General features: G+C 49.7%; 1 protein-coding gene across 1 annotated transcript in view; it reads left to right on the forward strand.

Moving 5' to 3' along the window:
- TGM3 (transglutaminase 3) overlaps nt 1-24,536 on the forward strand; it is a 54,108-nt gene that overhangs the window by 23,683 nt on the left and 5,889 nt on the right. The window contains exons 8-11 of the mRNA XM_004698188.2: nt 13,238-13,341; nt 15,230-15,475; nt 19,978-20,286; nt 22,669-22,826. Of these exons, the coding sequence (XP_004698245.1) occupies nt 13,238-13,341; nt 15,230-15,475; nt 19,978-20,286; nt 22,669-22,826 (817 nt within the window). The remainder of the gene's footprint in view (nt 1-13,237; nt 13,342-15,229; nt 15,476-19,977; nt 20,287-22,668; nt 22,827-24,536) is intronic.

Genomic DNA, 24,536 nt, shown 5'->3' on the forward strand with positions numbered 1-24,536 from the left:
CTGAGCTAGATGGCCGCTTGTTTACCTTCAAGCCTTTAAGACCCCAGACGCTATATCTTTTGATAGCCGGGCACCATCAGTTTTCTTCACCACATTTGCTTATTCACCCGCTTTGTCTTCAGCGGTTGTGTTGGGAAGGTGAGCTTCATAGAATGCCAATTTACTAGAAGAAAGTATTCTTGCATTGAGGGAGTACTTGCGTGGAAGCCCAAAGGGCATTGCTTCTTGAGGCGAGGTTTTATCTTCCAGCTTCTCATCCATGAGGGTCTTTTCTTTCTGTTTTTCCACAGTCGTATGGGCACTTCATCCACATCCCCACAATAGTTCGCTCACAGCAAGCAGAGCTGTCAGCCATTACCAGAGTCAGTACTAGAACATTTTTTTCTTCCTTGTGCACATCGCTGTTCATGTCATTATCAGTTTTCCATTACAGCAAAACGACGCACAACAAAACATTCTGTGGTTCAACCACTTCCGCGTGTATTATTCAGTGAGTGTCTTTGATTCCCCCTGGTTTTTCCGATCGTTTCTGTGTGTGCAGTCCCACTGCTGCCTGTGCTGGTTGCTGGGATAGCCCAACTTCTGACCTCAGTACAACAGGAAAGTCTTAGCCGGACAGAGGGCTGTGTCTTTGGTGGGCGGTCTTTTTGTGATCATCCCACACACTCGATCCTGTGTGGAGACTGGAAAGCTTAAGCATTGTGCTGTTGGTGAGGGGGAATGTCATTCGGAGAGGCCACTTAGCCACAGAGGACGGTGTTCAATTCAGGCAGTAAGGGTGGTGGGAACTCAGAGGAGTCGTCAGGGGGCTTCCCGGAGATGGGAAGGTGGGGCTCTGAAGTTGAATGTGGAGTAAGATCCGGATCTCTGGTTCCCGGTTGAGGCTCCCATCCCACATCAGCTGAATAAATTAACAGTTCTAAACAGGATGACCTCCAGGGCCAGGGAGGACAGTGCAGAGATGCCACATGTTCCACTGCCATTTCTGTGGCCAGTGTGGGAGTGCTGGGCCCAGAAGCTCTGATTGCTTGCCAGGGCCGCTGCCACTCCTCACCTCCGACCCTCCAACGCTCATGGGCCCTTACTGAACCTTTCTGCGAGAATAGCGAGAGCGACGGGCCTTTCCCCGCCCTCTCCCCTTGCTGGATGTGGGTGAGGAGCAGCACAGGACCATATGAGAGCAGGGAGCCTGGTGCCATTCCATACTGCTGTGAGACTCATGGGTGCCACGCCACCTTGCTGGCCCCATGTGTCACCACTGGTGACATATACAACTACATGATCTCTTAAATCTCTGACCAGGCTGTGTGTTTGCATTCATTGAAATCCTAAGATCTCCTCCCGCTTTTTGCCTGAAACCTCTCCCTCCCAAGGGAGTTATGGCATCCTCTTATACAAATTCCCCCCTGACGGGGGAACTGAGCCTAAGATTGTTTTCTGCCTAGGGTGAAACTACTAACTTCCAAGGTGAAGGACATTTTGGACACCATACTCTTTGAGGTTTGGACAGAAAACCATTACATGTTCCAAACGTTGTTGGCTTTAGAATCCTGTCCAGATTTGCCTGAAACAATAGAATGCGAGGATCAACCGAGGCCATGCATCAGAAAGTGCTTATTAATAATAATAATAATAATAGCAGCAATGAACAATTTACTGAGCAACCACAAGTGTGTCATGTACTGTCCAAAGTGCTTACATGTACACTTCACAATGACAAGGCAGGCACTATTATTACCACCCATTTTAGAGTCCAGCAAACCAAGGCCCAGAAAGACTGAATAATTTACCCAAGGTCCCACAACTAGAAAAGGGTAGAGCTAGGATCTGAACCAGGGCGGTTTTGTGTATGTTACAGCATCGCAGACATTCTAGAGAATATTGTTATAGTTACGGACCACTATTTGAGAAATAGGACAACTCTTAGCCTGAGATTGCCCAGAAGAGGTTGACTATACCCCATCTGGGGTTCTCATTACATGGGGTGCTGCTCACTCAGGGATGGGTGAAAGGATCCCGAGCACCAAGTCCAGAGGAGAACCTGTAGCTCTTCAGCTCATCCATAGGCAGGCAAACACTCCAAAGTGTGTCCCATAGGTTCCATGAAGGCAGGTGGCAGGCCCAAAGTATGCCCACACTATGTGTTAGTGTCCGCAGAAGAAGTGGAACACCGTCCCTTTCACTAGGACTTGACCAAGTCAAAGCACAGTGGAGCTGGATGAAACTTCAGATGGGGACATGCACATGTTATAGTTCAGCAAATAGTCCAGAGAGAAATGGCTTGTCTACGGGTAAGCACCTCGAGACATGTAGGCAATCAAATGCCTAACTTAATGCAGAGGGTTCCCTAACTTCTCTGCGCCTCAGTTTAACACCTGTAAAGATGTTAACATCTGTAAAGTGAAAGGTCAGATCAAGGTGCCTTTGTATCATTCTCACATCCTCCAGTGGGGGATTTTCTTTTAAACTATTCTGTTCATGGCAATGGTTTGGCCTAGGAGGCACAAGCCTCCTGAATGTTCTTTGCTTCAAAGTTGGGACACTTGGGAGAGCTTGTTGAATGTTTCTTTGGTGGTGGGCCCCTCAAAAGGAGAGCTCCAGGGCCCACCTAGCCGCCAAGCTGCAGCAGCCAGATGCTGTGGACCAGTTGAACTAACATTTTCTTTGTCTTGACATTTCTGGTTTATTTTCTTAACTCAGTTGACTTGCTTCCCAAGTTTCTGAGGCCAGATCTATCGCCAGGCTTCATGGAGCTCCTGGGTAGAAGGCTGTGGGGCTTGCCCAACCTTGTGACCAGGAAGTGGAGCTGGTGAGTCCTTCTGGAGAGGGGCTGTCAGCACCCACAGCTCAGCCTGAGCCCCTGGCTCTTCATGTAATATCCTGGCCTGTCCAGTGGAACAGCCATTTCTGCTAATAGTCAGTCAGTCAGTCGCTGGTGTGTCCAAATCAACTTGCTTAGACTCATAGCAAGGAGACAAAGTGCCCAGTGCTCAGGCCACAGGACAAATTGGTTTAGCAAAACGACTGAACAGGAGCCAGGTGTCAACCTGTGCCAGGCATCATGACGTGCTAGATGCACAAACTGTGCTGGCTGAGCTCTCAGAGGTTTAAATGGATTGGCAATAAAGGAGCAGAAGGAGTAAAACCACAGAGGGAGCACAGATGTACATGCTCTGAGCACAATGGGGACAGATTTTTCAGAGGAGGGATTATCTGCAGCAGGGACAGTGGTGGTCCAGTGGTAGAATTCTTTCACTCTATGTCGGAGAGTTGGTTCAATTCCCAGCCCATCCTCAATGGAGGATATCAGTGGAGGATAGTGTGTTGCTATGATGTGAAACAGGTTTCAATGGAGCTTTCAGACTAAGACAGACTAGTAAGAAAGCCTGGTGATCTACTTCGGAAAATCAGGTCATAAAAACCCTTTGGATCACAATGGTCTGATCCCCAACTGATTGTGGGACTGACTGGTGCAGAACTGGGCTGTGTTCTGTTGTGCACAGGGACACCTAGCTCTGGCCCAACTTGGTCACAGGTAACAAGTATGTGAACTACGTTTGGAAGGGCAAGTAGGAGTTTACCAGTGAATGGGTTTGGGCTTAGGGAATCTCCTTCTAAGTAGAGTCTTCTGGCTCTGAGTACGAATTCAGTCACGCCTATGGAACCCATAGTAAGCTTAACTCAGTTGCTGTCTCTAGGGATGGTAGTCTGTCAACTTAAAAGACTGCATTAGCAGTAATTTGGGTGGAGGGAGGTAGGAGAGGCAGAAACCTGCAGGTAGCTCTGAGGCCTATAGCAGGCCTTTTTCCGGCTCCTGCTCCTGAAACCTTCCAAAGAAGAACAAAGCCTAAAGTGAGGATAGGGGAACATTGCACACGACCCGAACTCATACTGGAATTTCCACACTGGTGTCCTTGGGTATTTAAAAGGTACCAAGATTGAAAACACACACCCACACATGCGTGCGTGCACACACACACTAAGCTAGAAGTGGCAGGCTTCCAAACAAGAGAAGATTTGGATGTATTTGTTATCTGCTCTGTCTTAAATCCTCGCCTTACAAATAACGTGGCTCCTTTCCAATTTTTAACTGGACTTCCCTTCCTCTAGGGTGCTCTGTGAGAAGTAAGATGAATATGAAACTTGGTGTTCTTGCCTCTCTCATCTTCCCATGCCCCTGTCTCCCACCTTACACCACTCCCCCTGACTGTCCCCCCCTTCTCCTCAGTGAATCTAACCATCCTCAAACCCAAAGCAAGCCCGCTTCATAGAGTTGATTCTGACTCATAGCAACCCAATACGAGGCTCCCAAGGCTTTAAATTTTAGGAGAGCAGACAACTTAATCTTTCTCCGTCTGAGCAGCTGGTGGTTTTGAATCAATGATCTTGTGCTTTAGTGGGTTGAACATTGAGCTGCTAAACACAAGGTCAGTGGTTTGAACCCACAAGCCTCTCCAAGGGAGAAAGACGAGGCTGTCCACTCCTGTAAAGACTGAAAGTCCCAGAAACCCAATGGAGCAGTTCTACTCTGTCCTGTAGGGTCGCCATAGGGCATTAAAATGAACTGGACGGCAGTGAGAGTCAGTTTCAATCTCGAGGCTCGCAGCCCAATGCCGAATCCACAATGCCATCAAGAAGACCTTTTGCAGGTGTCACCAAAGATCAGTTTGACAAGAACTTTATTTCACAATTATAGGGCATTTCCACAGGTAGGCCAAAAGAGAGTAAAAATCATCTGTCAACTCACTGTCCACATTTGTCCCAATTTACATTGCTTTCATGGTGCAGATTTCGTATGTGGTAGCTTCCTATCCAATCTTTTCTCTGTTAGTCGATGTTTACAAGGTTGAGAGTATACATTTTACAGGCATGAGTACAAGCTAGAGCCTATAAAACATAGATACACCCTACTTTTTTTTCCCACACCTGGAAATCAGCCACCTCACAAACAGTTCTTGGATCATGTGTTTTTGACTAGACATTATATTAAGAGCATCTCTCCCATGTCATTAATAACCTTCAAAAATATGATTTTAATTACACCCAATTTCATTGAGGGGTCAGACCATTATTTCTCTCCCTACAGCCACCTATTATATTGATTCCCCCGCTTGTTTTGGATTATAAGGAACATTGCAATAAACGTCCTTATATGCAGATCTTGGGCATATCTATTATTGGTCCCAGAAGAGGAATCTCCTAGTCCACAGGAATGATGTTTTTAAGGTCCATGGTGTCTGTTGCTGTTGCTTTCTAGAAAGGTGTGAACCACCAGTTCCTGTGAATGGATTCCAACTCAGGATGGCCCCATCTGTGTCAGAATCAAACTGGGCTCCAGAGGGTTTTCAGAGATAGATCGTCAGAACTTTCCTCTAGGGCAGTGGTTCTCAACCTTCCTAATGTCGCAACCCTTTAATACAGTTCCTCCGTTGTGGTGACCCCCAAACCATAAAATTATTTTTGTTGCTACTTCATAACTGTAATTCTGCTACTGTTATGAATTGGGCTACCCCTGTGAAAGGGTCATTAAACCCCCAAAGGGGATGTGACCCACAGGTTAAGAACCGCTGCTCTAAGGCATCTTTTAGTGGGTTCAAACCTCTACCCTTAGGTTACCTTCAAGTGTGTTAACCACCTACGGACTCCAGAGAGGTTGTTCTGTGCCAATGAGCAGATCCAGGCACAGCAGTCCCTAGACGGCAGGAGGGACTTCTCCACAGGGTTGCCTAGGCTATCATCTCTTCAGGAACAGGCCATAGGAACGGAGAAGCTTGCTGGTCCACACTGCTGCCCTTTCAGTTAGCAGTGAAGTACCTCACCACTATAGCACCAGGGCTTCTTCTCAGAAAAATTGTAGTGATCTTTAATTCCTTAAATAGTGAAGGAGCTCACACGGGCTGGTGTGCTTCTTCCATGTGGGCTTTGTGGCTTCAGCTAGATGGCCACTTATTCAAGCCTTTAAGACCCCAAACACTATATATTTTCTACCTAGTTCTTTTTACTTTCCTCTTGTCCCACTATCATGCTCACCCTTCATTTGGGTTTCGGTAATTCCTCTTGGTTACACTGCCCTTGATCAAGCCCTACCAGGCCTCTTACACCCTCCTCGCCACAGATTTTGGATCACTTGTTGTTCCCTTGTCCCTGGGCTTGTTAATACCACTTCCTTTCCTCTCCCTCTCCCATGTCCCCCCGAAACTGTGGGTCCCATTGTTTTCTCCTCCAGATTGTTTATCCTGCCTATCTTATCTAGATAGACCTGCAGAGATAATCATATGCACAAAAAACGAGGTGACGATGGGATCAGGTATCGGGCATCAGAGAACAAAAAATCGTATCATTGTGAATGAGGGGAGAGTGTGAAGTGGGGACCCAAAACCTATCTGTAAGCAACTGGACATCCCCTTACAGAAGAGCCACGGGGAGTGTAGCAACGATGAAGTTTCCTCTAGTTCTTAAATGCTTCCTCCACCCCTACCCCCACCTCCGCCACTATCATGATCCCAATTCTACCTTACAAATCTGGCTAGACCAGAGGATGCACACTGGTACAGATAGGAACTGGCAACACAGGGAATCCAGGGCAGAGAACACCTCAGGAGCAGTGGTGAGAGTGGTGATACTAGGAGGGTGGAGGTAAGGTGGGGTGGAAGGATCTACATATAGCCCCCTCCCTGGGGGATGGACAACAGAAAAGTGGGTGAAGGGAGACATGAGACAGTGTAAGACATGACAAAATAATAATAATTTATAAGTTATCAAGGGTTCATAAGGGAAGGGGTGTGGGGAAGGAGGGGAAAAATGAGGAGCTGATACCAAGGGTTCAAGTAGAAAGAAAATGTTTTGAGAATGATGAGGGCAACAATTGTACAAATGTGCTCGACACAATGGATGGATGGATAGATGGATTGTGATAAGAGTTGTATGAGCCCCCAGTAAAATGATTTTAAGAAAACCAACAATGAAGGAGATGATTTCTTCCCCATCGTAGTCCCAGCTCTCTGTCTCTGTAGTGTTGGCTTAGTATGTATTTGTTCTGCTTATGGCCTTATCATTTTCTGCCTCATTTTCAAGCTGACCTACTGCACCTCCGCTTGCTCACTGCAGATTGTAGCAGTGTACCACTCACATAATGGGTTCTGTAGGCGTGCTTATCCCTCCTTACTTCTGACACCCTTACAGCACGAGCTGTCTCATATGCATACGTCCTACCCAGTGCCACAAGCAGCCTCTTGGTGGCGCTAAGTGCTGTGGAGTCCATTCTGACTCATAGCAACCCTATGCCCAACAGAATGAAACGCGGCCTTGTGCTGGGCCATCCTCACAATTGCTGGGTTTGAGCCCATTGTTGGAGCCACTGTGCCACCCCATCTTCCTGACAGTCCTCCTCTTTTCTGATGCCCCTCTATCTTACCAAGTATGATGTCCTTTTCCTTACCAAATACAAAATGAAAGCAATTTATAAAAATAACATGTTGATTTCATTCAGACAAATCAGAAAACTAAAAAAGAAGACTCATTAGTAATCTACTCAAAGAAAGATACTAGGAACATTTTAGGGTAGATCCTTCCAGACATGTGTATAAGAGTTTTAATTAAACAAAGGGGCTGGAGTTACAGAGTCTATTTTTAATTTTTCAACATCTTTCTAAGTCAGTACCAGGAGCCCTGGTGCCATAGTGTGCTGTGCGCTGAGCTAACTGCAAGGCCAGCAATTCGAATCCCACCAGCTGCTGTGCAGGAAAAAGGTGAGGCTGTCTGTTCCCATAAAGGTTTATAGTTTGAAAACCTTAGGAACCATTCTACTCTGTCCTATAGGTCACGTGGGTTGGAACTGACTTAGTGGCAGTGGGTTTGGTGTTTAATTCACATCAGTACTATAAAATTCTGAGCAACACTATAGTTTTGGTAGTTTCTCAAGAGACTTTTGATCTGTGTTCAAAACCCACTCTGTCTTTTTGTTGACTGTGAGACTTTAGAGAAACCACTTAATTTCTCTTGACTTCAGTTTCCAGATTTGTAAAATGACAATACAATTGTTCTCATCTTTAGACATGTTCTAAGCAATAAAGGAGTTAATATACATGAGGTAGTTAGAATGCCACCAACATGGAAAAATAATTGCATTCACTGTTATAATTTAAATAATATGCATATCTACAAGTATACTTATTTATATTCTAATTCTAAAAATAATGAGAACTATTCATTAGTCCAGTAATGTTAAAGATTAGTCCATATGTCCCAAAATCTATCCATATGGGCTGCTAACCACAAGGTCAGCAGTCTGAACCCACCAGCCGCTCCGTGGGAGAAAGAGAAGACGTTTCGATGTTCTGAAGAGTTAGTCTCAAACATTCCCAGGAGCAGTTATCCACTGTCCTACAGGGTCACTGTGAGTCAGTACTGGCTTAAGGGCAGTGAGTTTGAGTTGTGGATGTCTAATGGGTTTTTTTACTTATAATTTTTAAGTCAACTGAGTTCATCATACACACACGTACGCATGTATAACTTTTAACTTGCTCTTCTTCCTTCATGATAACTTTTAGACGTTTTCCTCTGTCAGTGTGAGGTTTACCTCATTCATTCGGTCAGCGACATAATACTTCATGGCCTAGCTATGCCACAATTTGTCCAGCATTTCTGCTTTGACAAACAGTGCACTTCCAGTCTATGTGCACTCAGGTATGTTTTACAGCCCAAATTCTTACAGGTGGAATTGCTACCAATCACCCTCCAGAAAGGCCAGCACTTCAAGCTCCTACCAGTGACGTCTGTTCAGGCTCATTTCCCCATCCTCTTTCCAACAATGAGTCTCACCCTGCACTTCGTCACTGTCAGTCTGGTAGACACAAATGGTATCTCCTTGCCAGTTTAATTTGCTTTTAACATTAGTAAGGTTACACTATTGTCCCGTGTTCATTGGTCACTTGGACTGCTTAGGAAAATTGCCTGCTCATCATTCTTTATTAAGAGTTTTGAATTGTGTGTCTTTTTCTTATTGATTGGTCAGCACATTGCTATGTTAATTATTCATGGCTCTCTAGCCTACACATTTCATAGGGTTTTCCTACTTGATTGGTTGTTAACAATCAGGTATCTCAAGATGCAATCTTTAGACCGGATCATTGGTACCGATAGATATCTCTTCAAGTTTACTGACTCTTCTGTCATTTCTATCAGGCTACTAAAAGCCTGTGCACTGAATTTCTGAATTCAGTTATTGGGTTTACCCCTGACCTAGTAAAACGTTTTTATTCGATTATTTTTATATTTCCTATTCCTCTTCTAAGAGTCACTCTCATTTTTTTATAATTTTATTGGGGGGTTAAGACATCTCTTATCACAATCCACCCATCCATCCATTGGGTCAAGCACATCTGTACATAGGTTGGCATCATCATTCTCATTTCTTTTATGTGTCATTTCTTTTATTTTCATGATCTTAGTTATAATACTTGCTTTACTGTCCTTGTCTGATAATTTCAGCATTTGGGTTATTTTAGGAGTTGTACTGGCACCCTGGGTTAAGAGTTGGGCTGATAGCCACAAGCTCAGGAGTTGAAATCCAATAGCCACTCCATGAGAGAAAGATGAGGTAGCCACTGTCCTTAGAGTAGCAGCCTCAGACACTCTATAGAGCAGTTCTACTCTGTCCTATAGGGTTGCTGTGAGTCCAAATCAACTTGACTCCAGTGTGGGTGGGAGTCCGCATTGACCTCTGTTTATTGACTTTTCCTTTGAGGATAAAGTCATGCTTTCTGGTTCTTTGTATATATTTTTTATTTTATTGTTTGAGATGAACTTCTTTGTTGTGAGATGAACTTGTTTGTCACTAAAGACTCCAAGTCTATTTCAATTTCCCTTTTTCTGGCTCTTTGTATGTTGAGTCATTGTGGATTATATCTGAAACATTAGGCAGATCTAGGGTCTGTTCTTTTGTTTTAGCAGTCTACCTGTTGTTGTTGTTCGGTGCCACCCAGCCACGTAGCTCATAGTGACTCTGTGTACACCAGAACGAAACACTGCCCAGTCCACTGTCACCAGCCTCACCATTGGTCCTCTGCTTCCACCCATGGTTGCAGCCAGTGTCCCTCCATCTCCTCAAGGGCCTTCCTCTTTGTCGCTGCCCCTCCGCCTTACCAAGGATGATGTCCTTCTCCGGGGACCGGTCTCTCCTGGCAACATGTCCAAAGTCTACTTCAGGTAGACTCCAACTGCAAACCCCAGTCCTCCCTGGTGAGCAGCTCAAACCTCGGCGAAAGCCTTCAGTCTTTGGCTGGGCTGCTTGCAGTCGGCTTCGCACATGCCTGCTTCAAAATGTGTATATGAATCTGGGCTTCCCTTTGTCTGACCGTTTCCTTGCCGGGATGTGGCCCTGGTTCTCTAGCAACCAGGTTCTGACCCAGGTTCTATTCCTTGGTTCCTCTGGTCAGAAAGGTTGGGCGGCCTGGAACTTTGGCTGACTTCTACCACACTGAGGTCTGTCCTCTGGGCAGCCACAGAAAGTACAACTTACCTCCCCCCATCTCAAAACTGTCCTGTTCTGTTCACTCCCCAAAGCCCTCCATACTTGTTTTAGTAGTTTTTTCCCCAGAGCTAAGGTTGCTATTGTGGTCACACATTGGGCTGCTAACTGCAAGGTCAGTAGTTGGAAACCACCAGCTGCTCCTCGGGAGAGACCAGGCTGTCTACTCCCATAAGGAGTTACAATCTCCGAACATCACAGGGTAGTTCTACCCTCTCCTGCAGGATTTAGGTATCAACTTGCTGGCAGTGAGTTTGGCTAGGTTTGGGTACTGTTGCTCTCTGTAGAAGGCCCCCCTGTTAAGGGCTCATTTGTCCATACCAGGAGTAGAACTCGGGTTTATTCATTATGAATAGTTTTGATATCTGTGAGCTTAATATTTTTACCAGATCAAATGTAGCAGTCTTTCCTTTTGTGGCTTCTGAAGCTGGTTTTCTGCTCTGAGCTACCTTTTCCACTTCACAAGCATAAGAATTTTTTTTCAAATTGGATACAGCTTGGATTCATGCTAGACTTACATATTCTTCCAGTTGACTGAAAACTGTCAATGCAGATAGGAATGTAGCTGCAGTGGAAGCAGAGAGAGGGGAAAGGGCAGGAATGAGTAAGGGATGGAATGAGTAAGATTTTGATGAATTGTTCCTGCTGATGGAGGGGAAGAGACTAAAACTGTAGCTGAGAGACAAGGTGGGTAGCAATGACATCGACGAAGAAAGACATCTTAGGAGTCAATTCACCATGATCGAGTTGATTTTGACTCATAGAAACCATATAGGACAGAGTAGAACTGTGCCCCTGTGGGTTTCTGATACTTTACATCCTTATGAAAGTAGGAAGCCTCGTTTTTCTCCCTTGGAGCTGCTGGTGGCTTGGAACTGCTGACCTTGTGGTTCGTGGCCTAACCTGTATCCAACTACGCCACCAGGGCCTTATTTTAGGCTGGGATATATAATTCTTTGCCCCAGATTCAGACTTAGAATTTCCCCAGGCAGTTGACCCAGACCTATCATTCCTGCTTCAGTCCACCTCCAACCAAAAAAAACAAAACAAAATAAACCTCACTTTCATCGAGCTAATTTCCACTCAAAGTGCCACTATGACCTTGCAGTTAGTAGCCCAACTCATAAGCCACTATGCCCCCAGTCCAGGTCGAAAACAGAAATGTGCCCCGGCAGAAAGCAGAAGAGGGAGCTGCGTGCATTAGCCCTCCAAGTAGCTAGATCAGCCTGGATTCGTCTCTTCTCAGAAAGGCAACTGAGTGTGGTGCTTAAGAGCCTAGGCTTCAGACTTTACAATTTTCGCCTGGAGTTAAAAATTAGCCCTGCCCAATGTAACCGAGAGGAATTACTGAAGCCCAAATGAAGGCTGAACATGATACTGGGACAAGAGGAAAGTAAAAGGAAGTAGAGGAAACTAGGAGGCAAAGGGCATTTAAATATATTTATGTATGACGATGGGGAAATAGCTCTATGTGCATCTATGTATAGGTTTAGTATTAAGGTATCAGATGAACATCGGGCCTCCACTCAAGTACTCCCGCAATGCAAGAATACTTTGTTCTATTAAATTGGCATTCCACGATGCTCACCTGCTCCACATGATTGCTGAAGACAATGCGGGTGCATATGCAAATGTGGTGAAAAAAGCTCATGGTGACGACTGGCCATCAAAAGGTATAGCATCTGGGATCTTAATAGGTTGAAGGTAAACAAGCGGCCATCTAGCTGAGAAGTAACAAAGCCCATATGGAAGAAGCACACCAGCCGTGATCACCAGGTGTCTAAGGGATCAGGGATCAAGCATCAAAGAACAAAAAATCATATCGTTGTGAATGAGGGGGAGTGCAGAGCGGGGACCCAAGACCCATCTGTAGACAACCAGACATCCCCTTACAGAAGGGTCACAGGGAGGAGATGAGCCAGTCAGGGTGCAGTGTAGCAATGATGAAACATACAACCTTCCTCTAATTATTAAATGATGCCTCCCCACCCCCCCACTATCATGATCCCAATTCTACCTTACAAATCTGGCTAGACCAGAGGATGTACACTGGTACAGACAGGAACTGGAAACACAGGGAATGCAGGACAGATGAACACCTCAGGACCAGTGGTGAGAGTGGTGATACCAGGAGGGTTGGGGGAAGGTAGGATGGAAAGGGGGAACCAATTACAAGGATCTACATATAACCCCCTCCCTGGGGACGGCCAACAGAAAAGTGGGTGAAGGGAGATGTCAGACAGTGTAAGACATGACAAAATAATAATAACTTATAAATTATCAAGGATTCATGAGGAAGGAGAGGGAGGGAGGGGGGAAATGAGGAGCTGATACCATGGGCTCAAGTAGAAAGCAAATGTTTTGAGAATGATGATGGCAATAAATGTACAAAAATGTATGGATGGATGGATGGATTGTGATAAGAGTTGTACGAGCCCCCAATAAAGTGATTAAAAAAAATAGCCCTGCCATTGTTAGCTGCTTCACCTCTCTGAACCTCAGTTTCTTCTTCTGTAAAACAAGGGTCAAGTAGTAACCATCTCACGGTGCTATGAGGATTCAAGAGAGACGGTGCTGGCAGAGACTTAGCGCTGTGGCTGGCTTACAGGAGTGTCAGGCTGCCACACGATCAGGGAGGAGATATGGTGCTTTCTGTTCACCTGGCGTGTGAACTCAGGCAAGCTTTGTGGTCTGTGGTTCTGTTTCCAGGAACTTCCATGTCTGGAATGAAGCCTGGTTTGCCCGGACGGACGTGGGCCTCCCTTACAATGGATGGCAGGTGTTGGATGCGACTCCCCAAGAGAGGAGCCAAGGTAACCCTCTGCCGGCAGCTACATGTACTCCTCTCTGAGTTCACTCTAAGCCAAGAGACACCATCCCCCCTCCGTGCCCTCCTTCTTATTTACAGCAGTGGACAACAGTGCAGGAAGTGATCCAAATGCCCTGTCTCTCAGGAACCAACAGGGGCTTAAAACAAAAGTATTTTAGAAAGATATTTCTCTCCTCATTTTGTTTGGCTCAGGCTGCTGTTTAATTGAGCACCTTCCCCATGCAGCAATGCAGGAGAAGGCCCTGGCACGTGCCGGGCTACAAGGGAAAGAGCCTTCCTCTGCCAACATTGGTTCTCCTGCACCATGCAGCAGCCTGTGGTTCTCCATTACTTCTGGGATTCCGTCCAATCCCTCGCCTCTGCTGGAGGCATTCCGCAATCACGCCCCTACCACCGTTAGCACCTTCAGGAGCGTTCCTCTGCCAAGCCAAGCTCTCCTTTCGGCAGGCTTGCCTGTGCCTGACCCCCAGCCTGTGCTCACAGGCTCCGTACTCCCACTCCTAGCCTCTCCAGAAGTCTCTTCTCTTCCCTCTTCTAGAGAATGCATGAGGTCTGCTGGACACCTTTTGAACTGTTGATTCCAAACATATATATAGAGAGGGAATGTTGATTCCAAACACACACATATATATATTCTATATATGCAATATATGCAATTATAAAAGTAATCTATGCACATGGTTTTTAACTATTGAAACAGCTCTAAAAAAGACTTCAAATGAAAATTAAGTCACACCCTCACCCCAATCCCTAGCTACGACCTAGCTCATCCACCTGAAGCAAAACATGGTACTAGATTTCTTGAGGGGAGTTAAAGTTTTAAGCTACTTCTTAGGGCACTGCTTTGCAAACCTGTCATCAAATCCCACTTAAAAAATGATCAGTTCTACAGTTGAATGATCCGAGTTATGAGTATATTTTAAGAAATGAAACCAGATGGAATGGAATGGAAACGGAATGCTCTTTTAAATGGAAAACTCACTGCAATTTAGTCAACGCTGACTCACAGTGTCCCTATTTATGATGATATAAATCTTACGGGAGCAGGCACCCTCGTTTTCCTCTGGCGGAGCAGCTGGTGGGCTTGAACCATTAACCTTGCAGTTAGCAGCCCAACATGTAACTTACAGCGCCACTAAGGCAGGGAGCATGATACATAAGAAAGGGTAAATATTCCTCTGTGAAACTTTTATTTCAGTATCACCCAGGTTTCACAATATCAAAATGTATTTCTTTCAAGGAGCCATGGGAGAAAAAAAAACAATAAGAAAACCAGGCAGTAAAAGTGTGTGTGTGTGTGTGTGTGTGCATTCACGTGTGTGCTTTTTAAAATTTGCTCTGTAAATACAGATAAAAAATCATACTCTCCCTTCTATTGTGCACCATTACTTCCCTTTGCCAACCCAGTCCTCTGTTTCACACATGAAACGAAATCCGGTTTACAACCCAAGTCCGGTGCTGGGGCGGAAGGGCGCTGTGCAGAGCTCCCTGTGGGTCGGGCTCTTCAAGGGGGTCTTACAGGAGGAGAGGGTTTGGAGAGGAACGGTCCAGTAGCTCAGAGCACCGTAGGAAGCCGACTGAGGGCAGTCGGCATGCACGGAAGACAGGACTGGGCCAGGCTGATGCTGAGCTGGGGTTTGGCCAGGGTGCCGGGGCAGACAAAAAACCAAGAACCACCACGACCCCCAGGGGGTGGGGGGGGGGGTTGTACCAGGTGCCCAAGGAGTGGGGTGGGCAGTCAGGTTGGGGCGGCCTACAGGCAGGGGGGCTGGAGGGGTTGTGTGAAAGGCCTTTGGGAGGAATAGGCCTGGGGTGCGCTGTTGGCCTTGGTCAGGCCTCAACCCCTGTGTTCTGCCGCCCCCGCCCCCCAGGAGTGTTCCAGTGTGGCCCCGCCTCTGTCATCGCCGTCAGAGAGGGCGACGTGGACCAGGACTTCGACATGCCCTTCGTATTCGCGGAGGTGAACGCCGACCGCATTACCTGGATCTACGACGATGACAGCAACACGCTGAAGAAGAACTCCTCCGACGCGCGCTCCGTGGGCAAGTACATCAGCACCAAGGCCGTGGGCACCAACTCCCGCATGGACGTCACCGAGAAGTACAAGTACCCCGAAGGTAGGCGGCGGCTGCGTGGTATCAGCACGCGCATGCGCACGCACATACGCACGCACATACGCACGCACGCCGTGGGCACCAACTCCCGCATGGACGTCACCGAGAAGGTACCCCAAAGGAAGGCGCGGTATCAGCATGCGCACGCATCGCGCACGCATCACGCACGCATCACGCACGCATGCTCAGTCAGTTCTGCCTGCAGGGTAGGGTGACGCCCACCTCCGAGCCCTGTTTTCCCAGGGCTGATGCGCCTGTTGGTGGAAGTTTGCCGCAGGAGACCCGGCCTGCTGCCAGCCGAGTCCCTTTGCCAACTGCACGGCTGGGGTGGCAGCACCCTGAAGGAGCCCCGCAGGGGGAGCCCTGTCCCAGGGCAGGCCTTCAAGGCCCCTCCAGGACCGCTTTTTGAAACCTGGCACCCAGGCAGGAAACAAAACAAAGCACACAAAGCTCATCACCACGATGGCGACCACATGTGCTGCGGAGCAGAACTGCTCCCGAGCAGAACTGCTCCCGAGGGTATGTCTGGCTGCCACATTTACAGACTCATCCGTGGCACCCCTGGGTGGGAAGGGAGTGCCAACCGCCGACCTTCATGCCAGCAGGGGCACAAAACCGGTTTGGTGTTACACTTGGCCTCTCTGAAAAAGAGGAACGAGCCAAGAGACCCAAACACCGGGCCCATGCTGCCCCTCCGAGGTACCCCACGAAGCCAGGGTGAGGTGTGATGTCGTGGAGAGGTGACTGTCGGCTGCTCTGGGGCCTGCGGCACCATCTTGAGTGCTGACCAAGGAGCCCCCTGGAAAGCGGCTGTCCACAAGCTGCCTTTACCCAGAAGACACCTGCAGCTGCGTTCTGGAAGTGGCCGTCAGAGCCAGCACGTATTCTCTGAGGAGGGCCGGTGGTGTCAAAAGTTCTGCATTTGAGGACGGACGAGTTTTCTTTTTTCTTTTTCTCCCAAAAGAGCCAGTGGTTATTTACTGCGCTCTCTAGCGGGCTGCATCTCTCTTTCTCAAGCGCTCTTGAAATCCTTGGTTCTGATCATCCTCCTGGCCCCTTCTGAGGGGCGTTGCAAAATGCTCCCCTTAAGATGCCCACAGTAAGTCCCAAGGCTTGTGGTCACGGCTGTATTGTTGTATAAAAGGGGAAAGCTGGGCCCAGGAGATGTATAGGTCTGGCTCCCTGTCCAGGTGAGTGATCCCTCTGGGTCATGAGTGGCCTTCATGGACATTTTGGGGCGTGACACTAGGTAATAAGGCTGGTGGACTCCATTCTCCCTACACACACACCCCTGGCCCCAGCTCTAAAGGCCACCCCCAGGCTTTGATGTTGGGCAGACCTTCGCTTTGTCAGCACAGTGCACAACTCTGAGCTGGGCCCTGAGGTTGCAGTGGGAGCACCCCACACGAAGCCTCTATCTTTGGGGAACTCGTGAACCAGGGAAGCAGGGAAGGCAGATGTAGGACCAGTATTTTCAACACGCATGACAGCAGAGTAACTAACCAGTGTCGGGGTCCAGGGAACAAAGACCCCAGGGCAAGGAATGGGCTCCAGTCCCACCACTGTGATGGACGACATTATCAAACGATACTGGCCGTGCTTGTCTGGACTAGGATTTAAATGGTGCAGTGAACCCAGAAGCATCTCGGAAGAAAAGGATGGTGTTCCATTTCTGAAAAGCCGTCCCTTGAAAGCCCTGCCGAGCGCTGGTCTACACTGGTACACACGTGGGGTTGGCATCGACTGGATGGCGACTGGTGTGGTCAGTGGGCACAAAGGGGCAAGCCCAGTGCCTGGCATATAGTAAACTTGAACTCAGTGCCATCGAGTTGACCGACACCAACGCATGGCGGCCCTATAGAACAGGGTAGAACTTCCCCGTGAGTTTTCCAAGGCTGTAACTCTTTACGGGACTAGGAATCCCGTCTTTCTCTCAGCACATCAAGTAAGGGCTTTGTAAATATTGGTGGTCACCTTTATGCGTTTGAACATCCACAGCCTCATTGGAATCATAGGCTCTCCAGGTCACTGTTTAGAAGCGCAAGAGTGAGCCTGAGGGTTCTTCCCCTACTGCTCTGCCATGACTCGGCCTCCAGGGTCTCGGACTGTCCCAGTCAAGCCCCCTGAGCAATGGCAGCTGTAGGTGGGATGGGTGGAGGGGTGCCTGCAGGACTCCAGAGTCTGTGCCAGCCCCTGCGTGACAACAGGCTGCTCATCCTGGCCAGCTCTCCTTACCCAATGATACCCACTTGTCTCTGAGGGCCTGAGGGAGGAAAAGCCCATAAAACGGTTGCTAAGCATTTGCGCAATCACAACACCGGACAGCCAGCAGTAGCAGGAAGTATAGTGTTGCGTAAGCCCAGCAGGTGACCTACATAGGTAGGTCTAGGCTCTGAGCCTTCTTGTGCAAGCACATCTGCTTCGAGATCCTGGGCATGAAAGACTCAGATCCTGCCCAGGCATTGGCCCAGAGTGTGCACTTGCAGCGCAGCGGGGAAATGGGACAGCACCAGCAGGAACCCAGCCCACCGGGAGCTATCCGCTTGGGTAATCGACCTGCCTCCTTTTCAGTTGGGTGTTAAACGGGAGGAGCCTTAAATCTGGATGCCTTGCACCTGGCGACCGGCTCCGGTCTTCCGCTAATCCCCAGAGCGGGCTGGACAAGGCCTTCCTCCTCTTAGGGCCTTAACTCTCTCGTGATAGACTTGGATGAATTGGCATCCAAGGTTTCTGCCGGTGCTTCGGGAACTGAAGGGGAAGGATTAGCTCCACTGTCAAACGCTAAGAATAAACCAGCCGTTGCCTGTCAGCCTGGGGGTGGGTGGCGGGGGAGGGCATGGGTGTGCTCTGCAAAGGGAAAATGGTTGTTCTCCTCTGTGTGTCTCTGCCCTGGTTCCTAGAAAGTTGGTCTTTTTCCTTGGTCTTGGGCCAAGACAGGGGCCCCATGGGAACTGCTGACTCAGCCCAGGCTGATGCTTGGATTCGGTGACTCAGCTCCTGGTGCCACGGGAGCAAGTGAGCTCCAGGGCACAGCCTGGTGACTTTCCGTGGGCAGTGTGTGCCACCGCCTCCACCAGCAGCCATCACCTTAGTCAGAGTCAGAAACCTGCCCTTTAATCCAGCCCTTGTGGGAAACCTGCAATTTCTCGATAATTGGCAGTAATTATAACTTGGGGACCATACCAAGCCTGGGACGGTCTTGTCAGCTGCCGTAGACTGGAGGGCCCCTCAGACCTCTCACGATTGGTTTCAGGAACAAGGCAGAAGGACACGGTCAGGCGGTTTTAAAGGTTCTTCTCGGTCGCAGCCATTTGTTTATTATTTTTAATGACACGCAGTTCTCCAACGGGGACTGCGTTTGTAGGCCGCGAGCTCACGCTCACCTTCTTCGGCTCCAGTTTCAATTTTGAAATTGGTGTGTGTTCTCTAAGTTTCCCTAATGGTCTTAGAAATGGCCTATTGCGGAAAAAACAACGGCATCCAGCCTCAGTAACCTAATAAGGAAACTGTGGAGCCCCCTAGCAATCTTATGCTGGTCTCGACCAAGCTTCTTGGAAATGCACAGCTGCCTGGAAGATGCCCCGACTGGCTGGCTGCTTCACGAGGACACAGTGTGTCTCAGAGAGGCCGGCACAAGCCTAAGGCAGCACCGTCGGCGTCAGTAGAACCAGTACTGCGCCTGTGCACCGTTCTGGTAGGCGCTGTCCACTCTCTGGGTACCACGTTTCTTTGCGTTTTTTAATATCTTAAAAGTTTTGTTGCCTTTCAGTCAGATATTATTTAGCATTTTTCATTCGTATTTTAAAATTACTTTTAAAAATAACAATCTAGTTTTGCGGTCTCTTTCGTGGTTATTTAAATGTATGAAATCCTGAACTGATTGCTTTTTTTATACTTAAAACAGACAGTAGGGTAGTGAACTGGGTTTTTTTAATCACTTTATTGGGGAGGGCACTCTTACAGTTATTATAACAATCCATAAATCAATTCTATCAAGCAAACTTGTACATATGTTGCCATTGCCCTTTTCAAAATATTATCTTTCTACTTGAGCCCTTGATATCACCACCTTTTTTCCCTGCTTCCCCCACCCTCCCACCCTCATGAACGCTTGATAAATTATATATATAATGTCACACACCCTGCTGTAGTCCTTCACCCACGTTTCTGTTACTCATCCCCCTAGGCGGGAGGAGGGGTGTTGTGCATCCATCATTTTTATTGGTTCCCCCTCTCTCTCATTCTCCCCCCGCCTTCCTCCTACCCTCACGGTATCACTACCCCTGTTACTGTTTCTGAGGGGGTTATCTGTCCAGGACTCTGTGTATCCCGAGCTCTTATCTGTACCAGTCTACATACTCCGGTCTAGCAGGATTCTTGAGGTAGAACTGGGGTCATGATAGGGGGCGTTAAAGAACCAGAGGACTGTTGGGGACCACATTTCTGGTAGGTGCTGTCCACCCTCAGGTTCCACACTACCCCCGAGATGCTCCTCTCCTTTCCAGGTTCCAACCAGGAAAGACAAGTGTTCGAAAAGGCTCTGGGGAAACTGAAACCCAACCGCCTGTTCAACCCAACGTCTGCCGGGGACTCCGAAGGAGAAGAGCGGGAGCCCAGCATCGCTGGGAAGTTCAAGGTCACTGGCATTCTGGAGGTGGGCAAGGAAGTCAACCTGGCTCTGATCCTGACAAACCTGACGAGCGATACGAAGACGGTGACGGTGAACATGACGGCCTGGACCATTGTCTACAATGGCACACTGGTGCACGAGGTGTGGAAGGACTCCATCACCATATCCCTGGACCCCAAGGAAGGTAACGTGTCATGCTGGGGGGGTCCCATGCCCCCCAACCTTACAGGAATACCTCCTATGGACCCGGGCTGGAACCATCCTGTGGTTAAGTCGTAGGTTTGCTGCTTTGGAAGGTGCTAGCACTGTGAGCAGCACAACTCAGGGTGGTGTCAGCCAAGATCTATTGGCACCCTGGGGGAGGACAAAGGGGGGCACTGATGGTTTGTGGCCACAGCACCAGTAGGTCTGGCAGGTGTTCCCCACCTCGCACAGTCCTTGATGCCCTAAAAGAGGCAGATCTCAGTAGCCCCATCATTCCCAAGGCCACCACAGCCACTGCCACCCACGGCCACCTCCTGGGTTACCGAGTAGAACTGCTCCCTAGGGTTCTTGATAGCAGCAGCTCCCCAGGCCTGCCTTCTGGGCAGTTGCTGGGTAGGTCCCGACGGCCACCCTTGAGGTTAACAGCCATCCCAAACGGCTTGCACCATTCCATCTCACAGAGACAGAAACCGAGGCTTGGAGAGGGGAGGCGGCCTGCTTATGAGGTCAAGTGTCACAGACAGCAAGTGGCAAGGCTAGGGTCTTCAGTCCAAGTGTCCTGATGGCAGCCCCACCCCTCTCTTTTCGATGCTGCTTTGCGGTGGCCTCGCTTCTCACTCCCCCTGCCCCAGATACCAGCCTGACCCCGGAGGGTTGCAGGACCCCACAGGCTTTCCAGCCTGGGCCCCATTCTCCCCCAATGCTGTCGGGGAGGTGGGTGGAGCTCCCTGACTCTGGGCAGGTTTTTCCTGGAGGTCTGAGCAGTAGACGGGCATAATGACTTCTCGTTCCTGGGCAACACCAATGGGGTGGAAGCAAGGTGGAGCAGAGAAGTCCGTGGAAGGATTGGAATGCAGGTGTGCCCACATGGAAAAAGCCCTTCAAACACTGATGAGAAGTGTGCACTTATAAAGCAGATGTACCGGAGTGGAGGCTTTATTTGCTCCACGCCGGGAACTACTCAAAAGAACTGGTTAACTAGACAGCCCATCTCAACCGGATGCTGTCAGCAGAGAAAGGCCAACGTGTCAGAAGCAGCCTCCCCCCGGCAGTCTGTCTCCTGGCAGGATTGTCACGGAAATGTTCTCCACACCGCAAGTGGCTGGCTGGCTTTTTGCTCACCTCTAAAGCCCAGCGGGAGAGCTATTTTTGTAGGGCCAGGAATACTTCCCGGGAGGGAAGTGGTTAAGAGGTAACAGAATGAATGGGGAGAGGCCCGGAAGCGGTTCTGGGGCGTTCTCTGTGGGATCCTGGCCCGGTCCCTTTCTCTTTTGGAGCCTGTGTTTCCTGCAGGAGAGGGTGGGACCCGCTGCCCTCAGACCTGTCATCCTTCTATTGGGCCGCTTGACAAATCCCCCTAGTGGACAAAGCCAGGTGGGCTTCCTCGTTCAAAGAGCCTACAACTCATGGGTGCCTTCGGCGAGCGCGCCTAGAACATGCGGGAAATCAGCCTTGCGTAGCACATCGAATGAAACTTGGTCACGCGCCACGTGGTGACCACATGGGGCAAGGCACCCCACACCAGCTGCGGAGGATGTGGTCTCCCGGGGGCCCGTGATACCAGAAGAGGGACTGTGAACGTTGGGGATGGGCTGGGGAACCAGAGAGAAGCCAGGGAGGGCATGTTCATCCAAGAGTGCCATGGGGGTCACGTGGAGGTGAGCTGCACCTTGTCCCCAGGACAGACCCGCTGGGAAGGGCTGAGACCACTCCTGAGGTACGGGAGAGCTGAGCTGGGCTCCTCTGAAGCCGTGGCGGAGGCACAAGACATTTTTGAGCAGTGACATGCTTTTTTAAAATAAATAAGTGGGCGTTTAGAAAGCAGCAGCCTTGTTCCGCTGGTGAGTGCATCATTGGGAAGCAGGAGAAACCAAAGCTGGGGTGGGGAGGGGTGGCCACCGGGTATTGAAGGCTATTGCAACCAAGTTGGAGGATATTAGATGCCCGGGGGCCTGCCAAGCGTGTCATCAGTTCCCGGGCTTCCTTTCATAGTTATTGCCACCGTTGTCAACCTCGCTACTCTTAGCATGAGGCAACCAGTCCACCTTTGGGTCCTCTCCTGAGTCTGGAAGCCTCCAAGCTTGTCCAGAAGGTGAAAGGAACCACAGGAGCTTCTGTCCCTGCAAATCCACCCTCCTGGGAATCTACCCGGCCACACGGAGGCCCAGCCTCGCCAGGCCCTCCCTAGAGACTGTGCAGGCAGAAGACTCGCCCCATAAAGCCCGGTACCAGGAGAGTTCGGCCAAGCCTGACCTGACAGGGACTCCTGGCCGCTCGCACCGAGTAGCGCCCATCAGCCTCTGCAGAAGGTGCCGGGGCCATCGTACCCTCTCTCACCTCTCTGCCTCGCCCCTCCTTCCAGAAACACTGTACCCTGTGAAGATTCCCTACTCTCAGTACGAGAAGTTCCTGAAAGCTGACAACATGATCCGCATCACGGCCGTGTGCAAGGTCCCAGATGAGGGCGAGGTGTTGGTGGAGCGGGACATCATCCTGGACAACCCCTCCCTGACCCTGGAGGTGAGGCCCGGTGTTGGGACAGGGGCAGTGGGAGAGGCAGAGCCAGGTGTAACTCAGGTCTAACTTCTGCCAACTGGATTGGCCAAGAGGCCCCGCCCTGCCGGTGCTCCAAGCCCTGATAGGTGTGATTAATAAGCCTACTTCTTCTAGACCAGCGGTTCTCAACCTGTGAGTCGTGACTCCGTTGGGGGTCCAGCGACCCTTTCCCAGGGGTCACCCAATTCATAACAGTAGCAAAATGGCAGTGATGAGGTAGCAACGAAAATAATTTTGTGGTTGGGAGGTCACCACAACATGAGGAACTGTATTAAAGGGTCATCATGGCATTAGGAAGGTTGAGAACCACTGTTCTAGATGCACTGGGGTGACTCCCTGAGGAGGGGCTCCCTCTCCTGCACATCTCCCTCTGTCAGGGGCTCAGCCCCTGCTGTGGTGGGGCCTGTGCTAGGCTCTGGCATCACAGAGAGGTGCAAGTGTGAGTCTCCCCCATTGAAACTGGTGTGCCTCATCCCAGGGCTCATAGCCCAGCCGCATTCCGGTGCAGGCCTGACTCACCAGCACCTCTCTGCTCTCAAAACCCTGGAGCAGCAGATCCTAGACTCTGAAGAGCCTCAGATCACACTCCTTTGCCTTCCATTTCACACATGAGTAAACTGAGAGTCAAAGAGAAAGGATGAGCCAGCGCCCACCAGGACCTGGGCTAGACCTCCGACTGGACTCCCAACCAGTACTCTCTCCCAAGCATCCTGGCACGTCAGAAGCCCGTGAACACATCCTGGGGATGCCCCCCAGTGAGGACCCTCTCATGCTGCTTTTCCAGGAATTGCTTTGGTCTGAACACAGTGGGGGCGGGCGGTGGGCTGTCTGCTCCCGTAAAGAGTCACCGCCTCAGAAACCCTAAGGAGCAGTTCTACTCTGTCCTATGAATCGGAATCACCTTGGCAGCCGTGGGTTTGGTTGGAGGGTGGTTTTGTCTGCAGGCCCAGCACAGATGGAGGATACACAGTGCTGAGGGGCCAGGGACAGGGCAGGGACCGGCAGGCGGGTGGGCAGGAGGACGGGTTCTTCCTTTGGGGTCCCACAGAGAACCCTGTGAACCAGGTTCCTCCCTTGTCTGTTGCACTTGCCATCTGCCCCGCTGTCTAGACCGTGACAGCATTGTAATCACCCTGTCCCCAGCTCTTCAAGCCCAGGTTCTCAGAGGAGCCAGGTAATTGTGGCCATCCTGGCTCCCGCCCTTTCTAAGCTGCAGAGCCCTCGGTGCAGACGTTCCTGACCATAGACAAAGGCCACGGGAACCGAGGAGCCCACCGGGCTCGCAGCCGCAGGGCACCTCCTCTGGTGGGAGTTTCCAGGTTTCCCCACCATGAAGGAGCCCTGGCACCATCCAGGTGTGGGCTGTGCTGCAGAATGGGGAGCAGACCCCGCTAAGAACCAGGGAGCCAGTCATCTGGGGGGCGCAGAGAGGGACAGTAGCTCAGACAGGGGGGGCACGTAGCCAAATAGTCCTGTAACAGATCTTAGCCACACCCTTTACCAGCTGTGAAAAGGGTTGAGTCCCGCATCTCGGAGTTATATCTGCTCCAACTCTGTCAGAGAGATCATTAAACCCTGCCCTGCAGGGAGCTTGAACTGACGGGGTCCTCAAACTTTTTAAACAGGGGGCCAGTTCACTGTTCCTCAGACCCGTTGGAGGGCCGGACTATAGTT

Source organism: Echinops telfairi, unplaced genomic scaffold (genome assembly GCF_000313985.2).
Source record: "Echinops telfairi isolate 266 unplaced genomic scaffold, ASM31398v2 ScPeMD7_5592;HRSCAF=6446, whole genome shotgun sequence".
Taxonomy (NCBI): domain Eukaryota; kingdom Metazoa; phylum Chordata; class Mammalia; order Afrosoricida; family Tenrecidae; genus Echinops; species Echinops telfairi.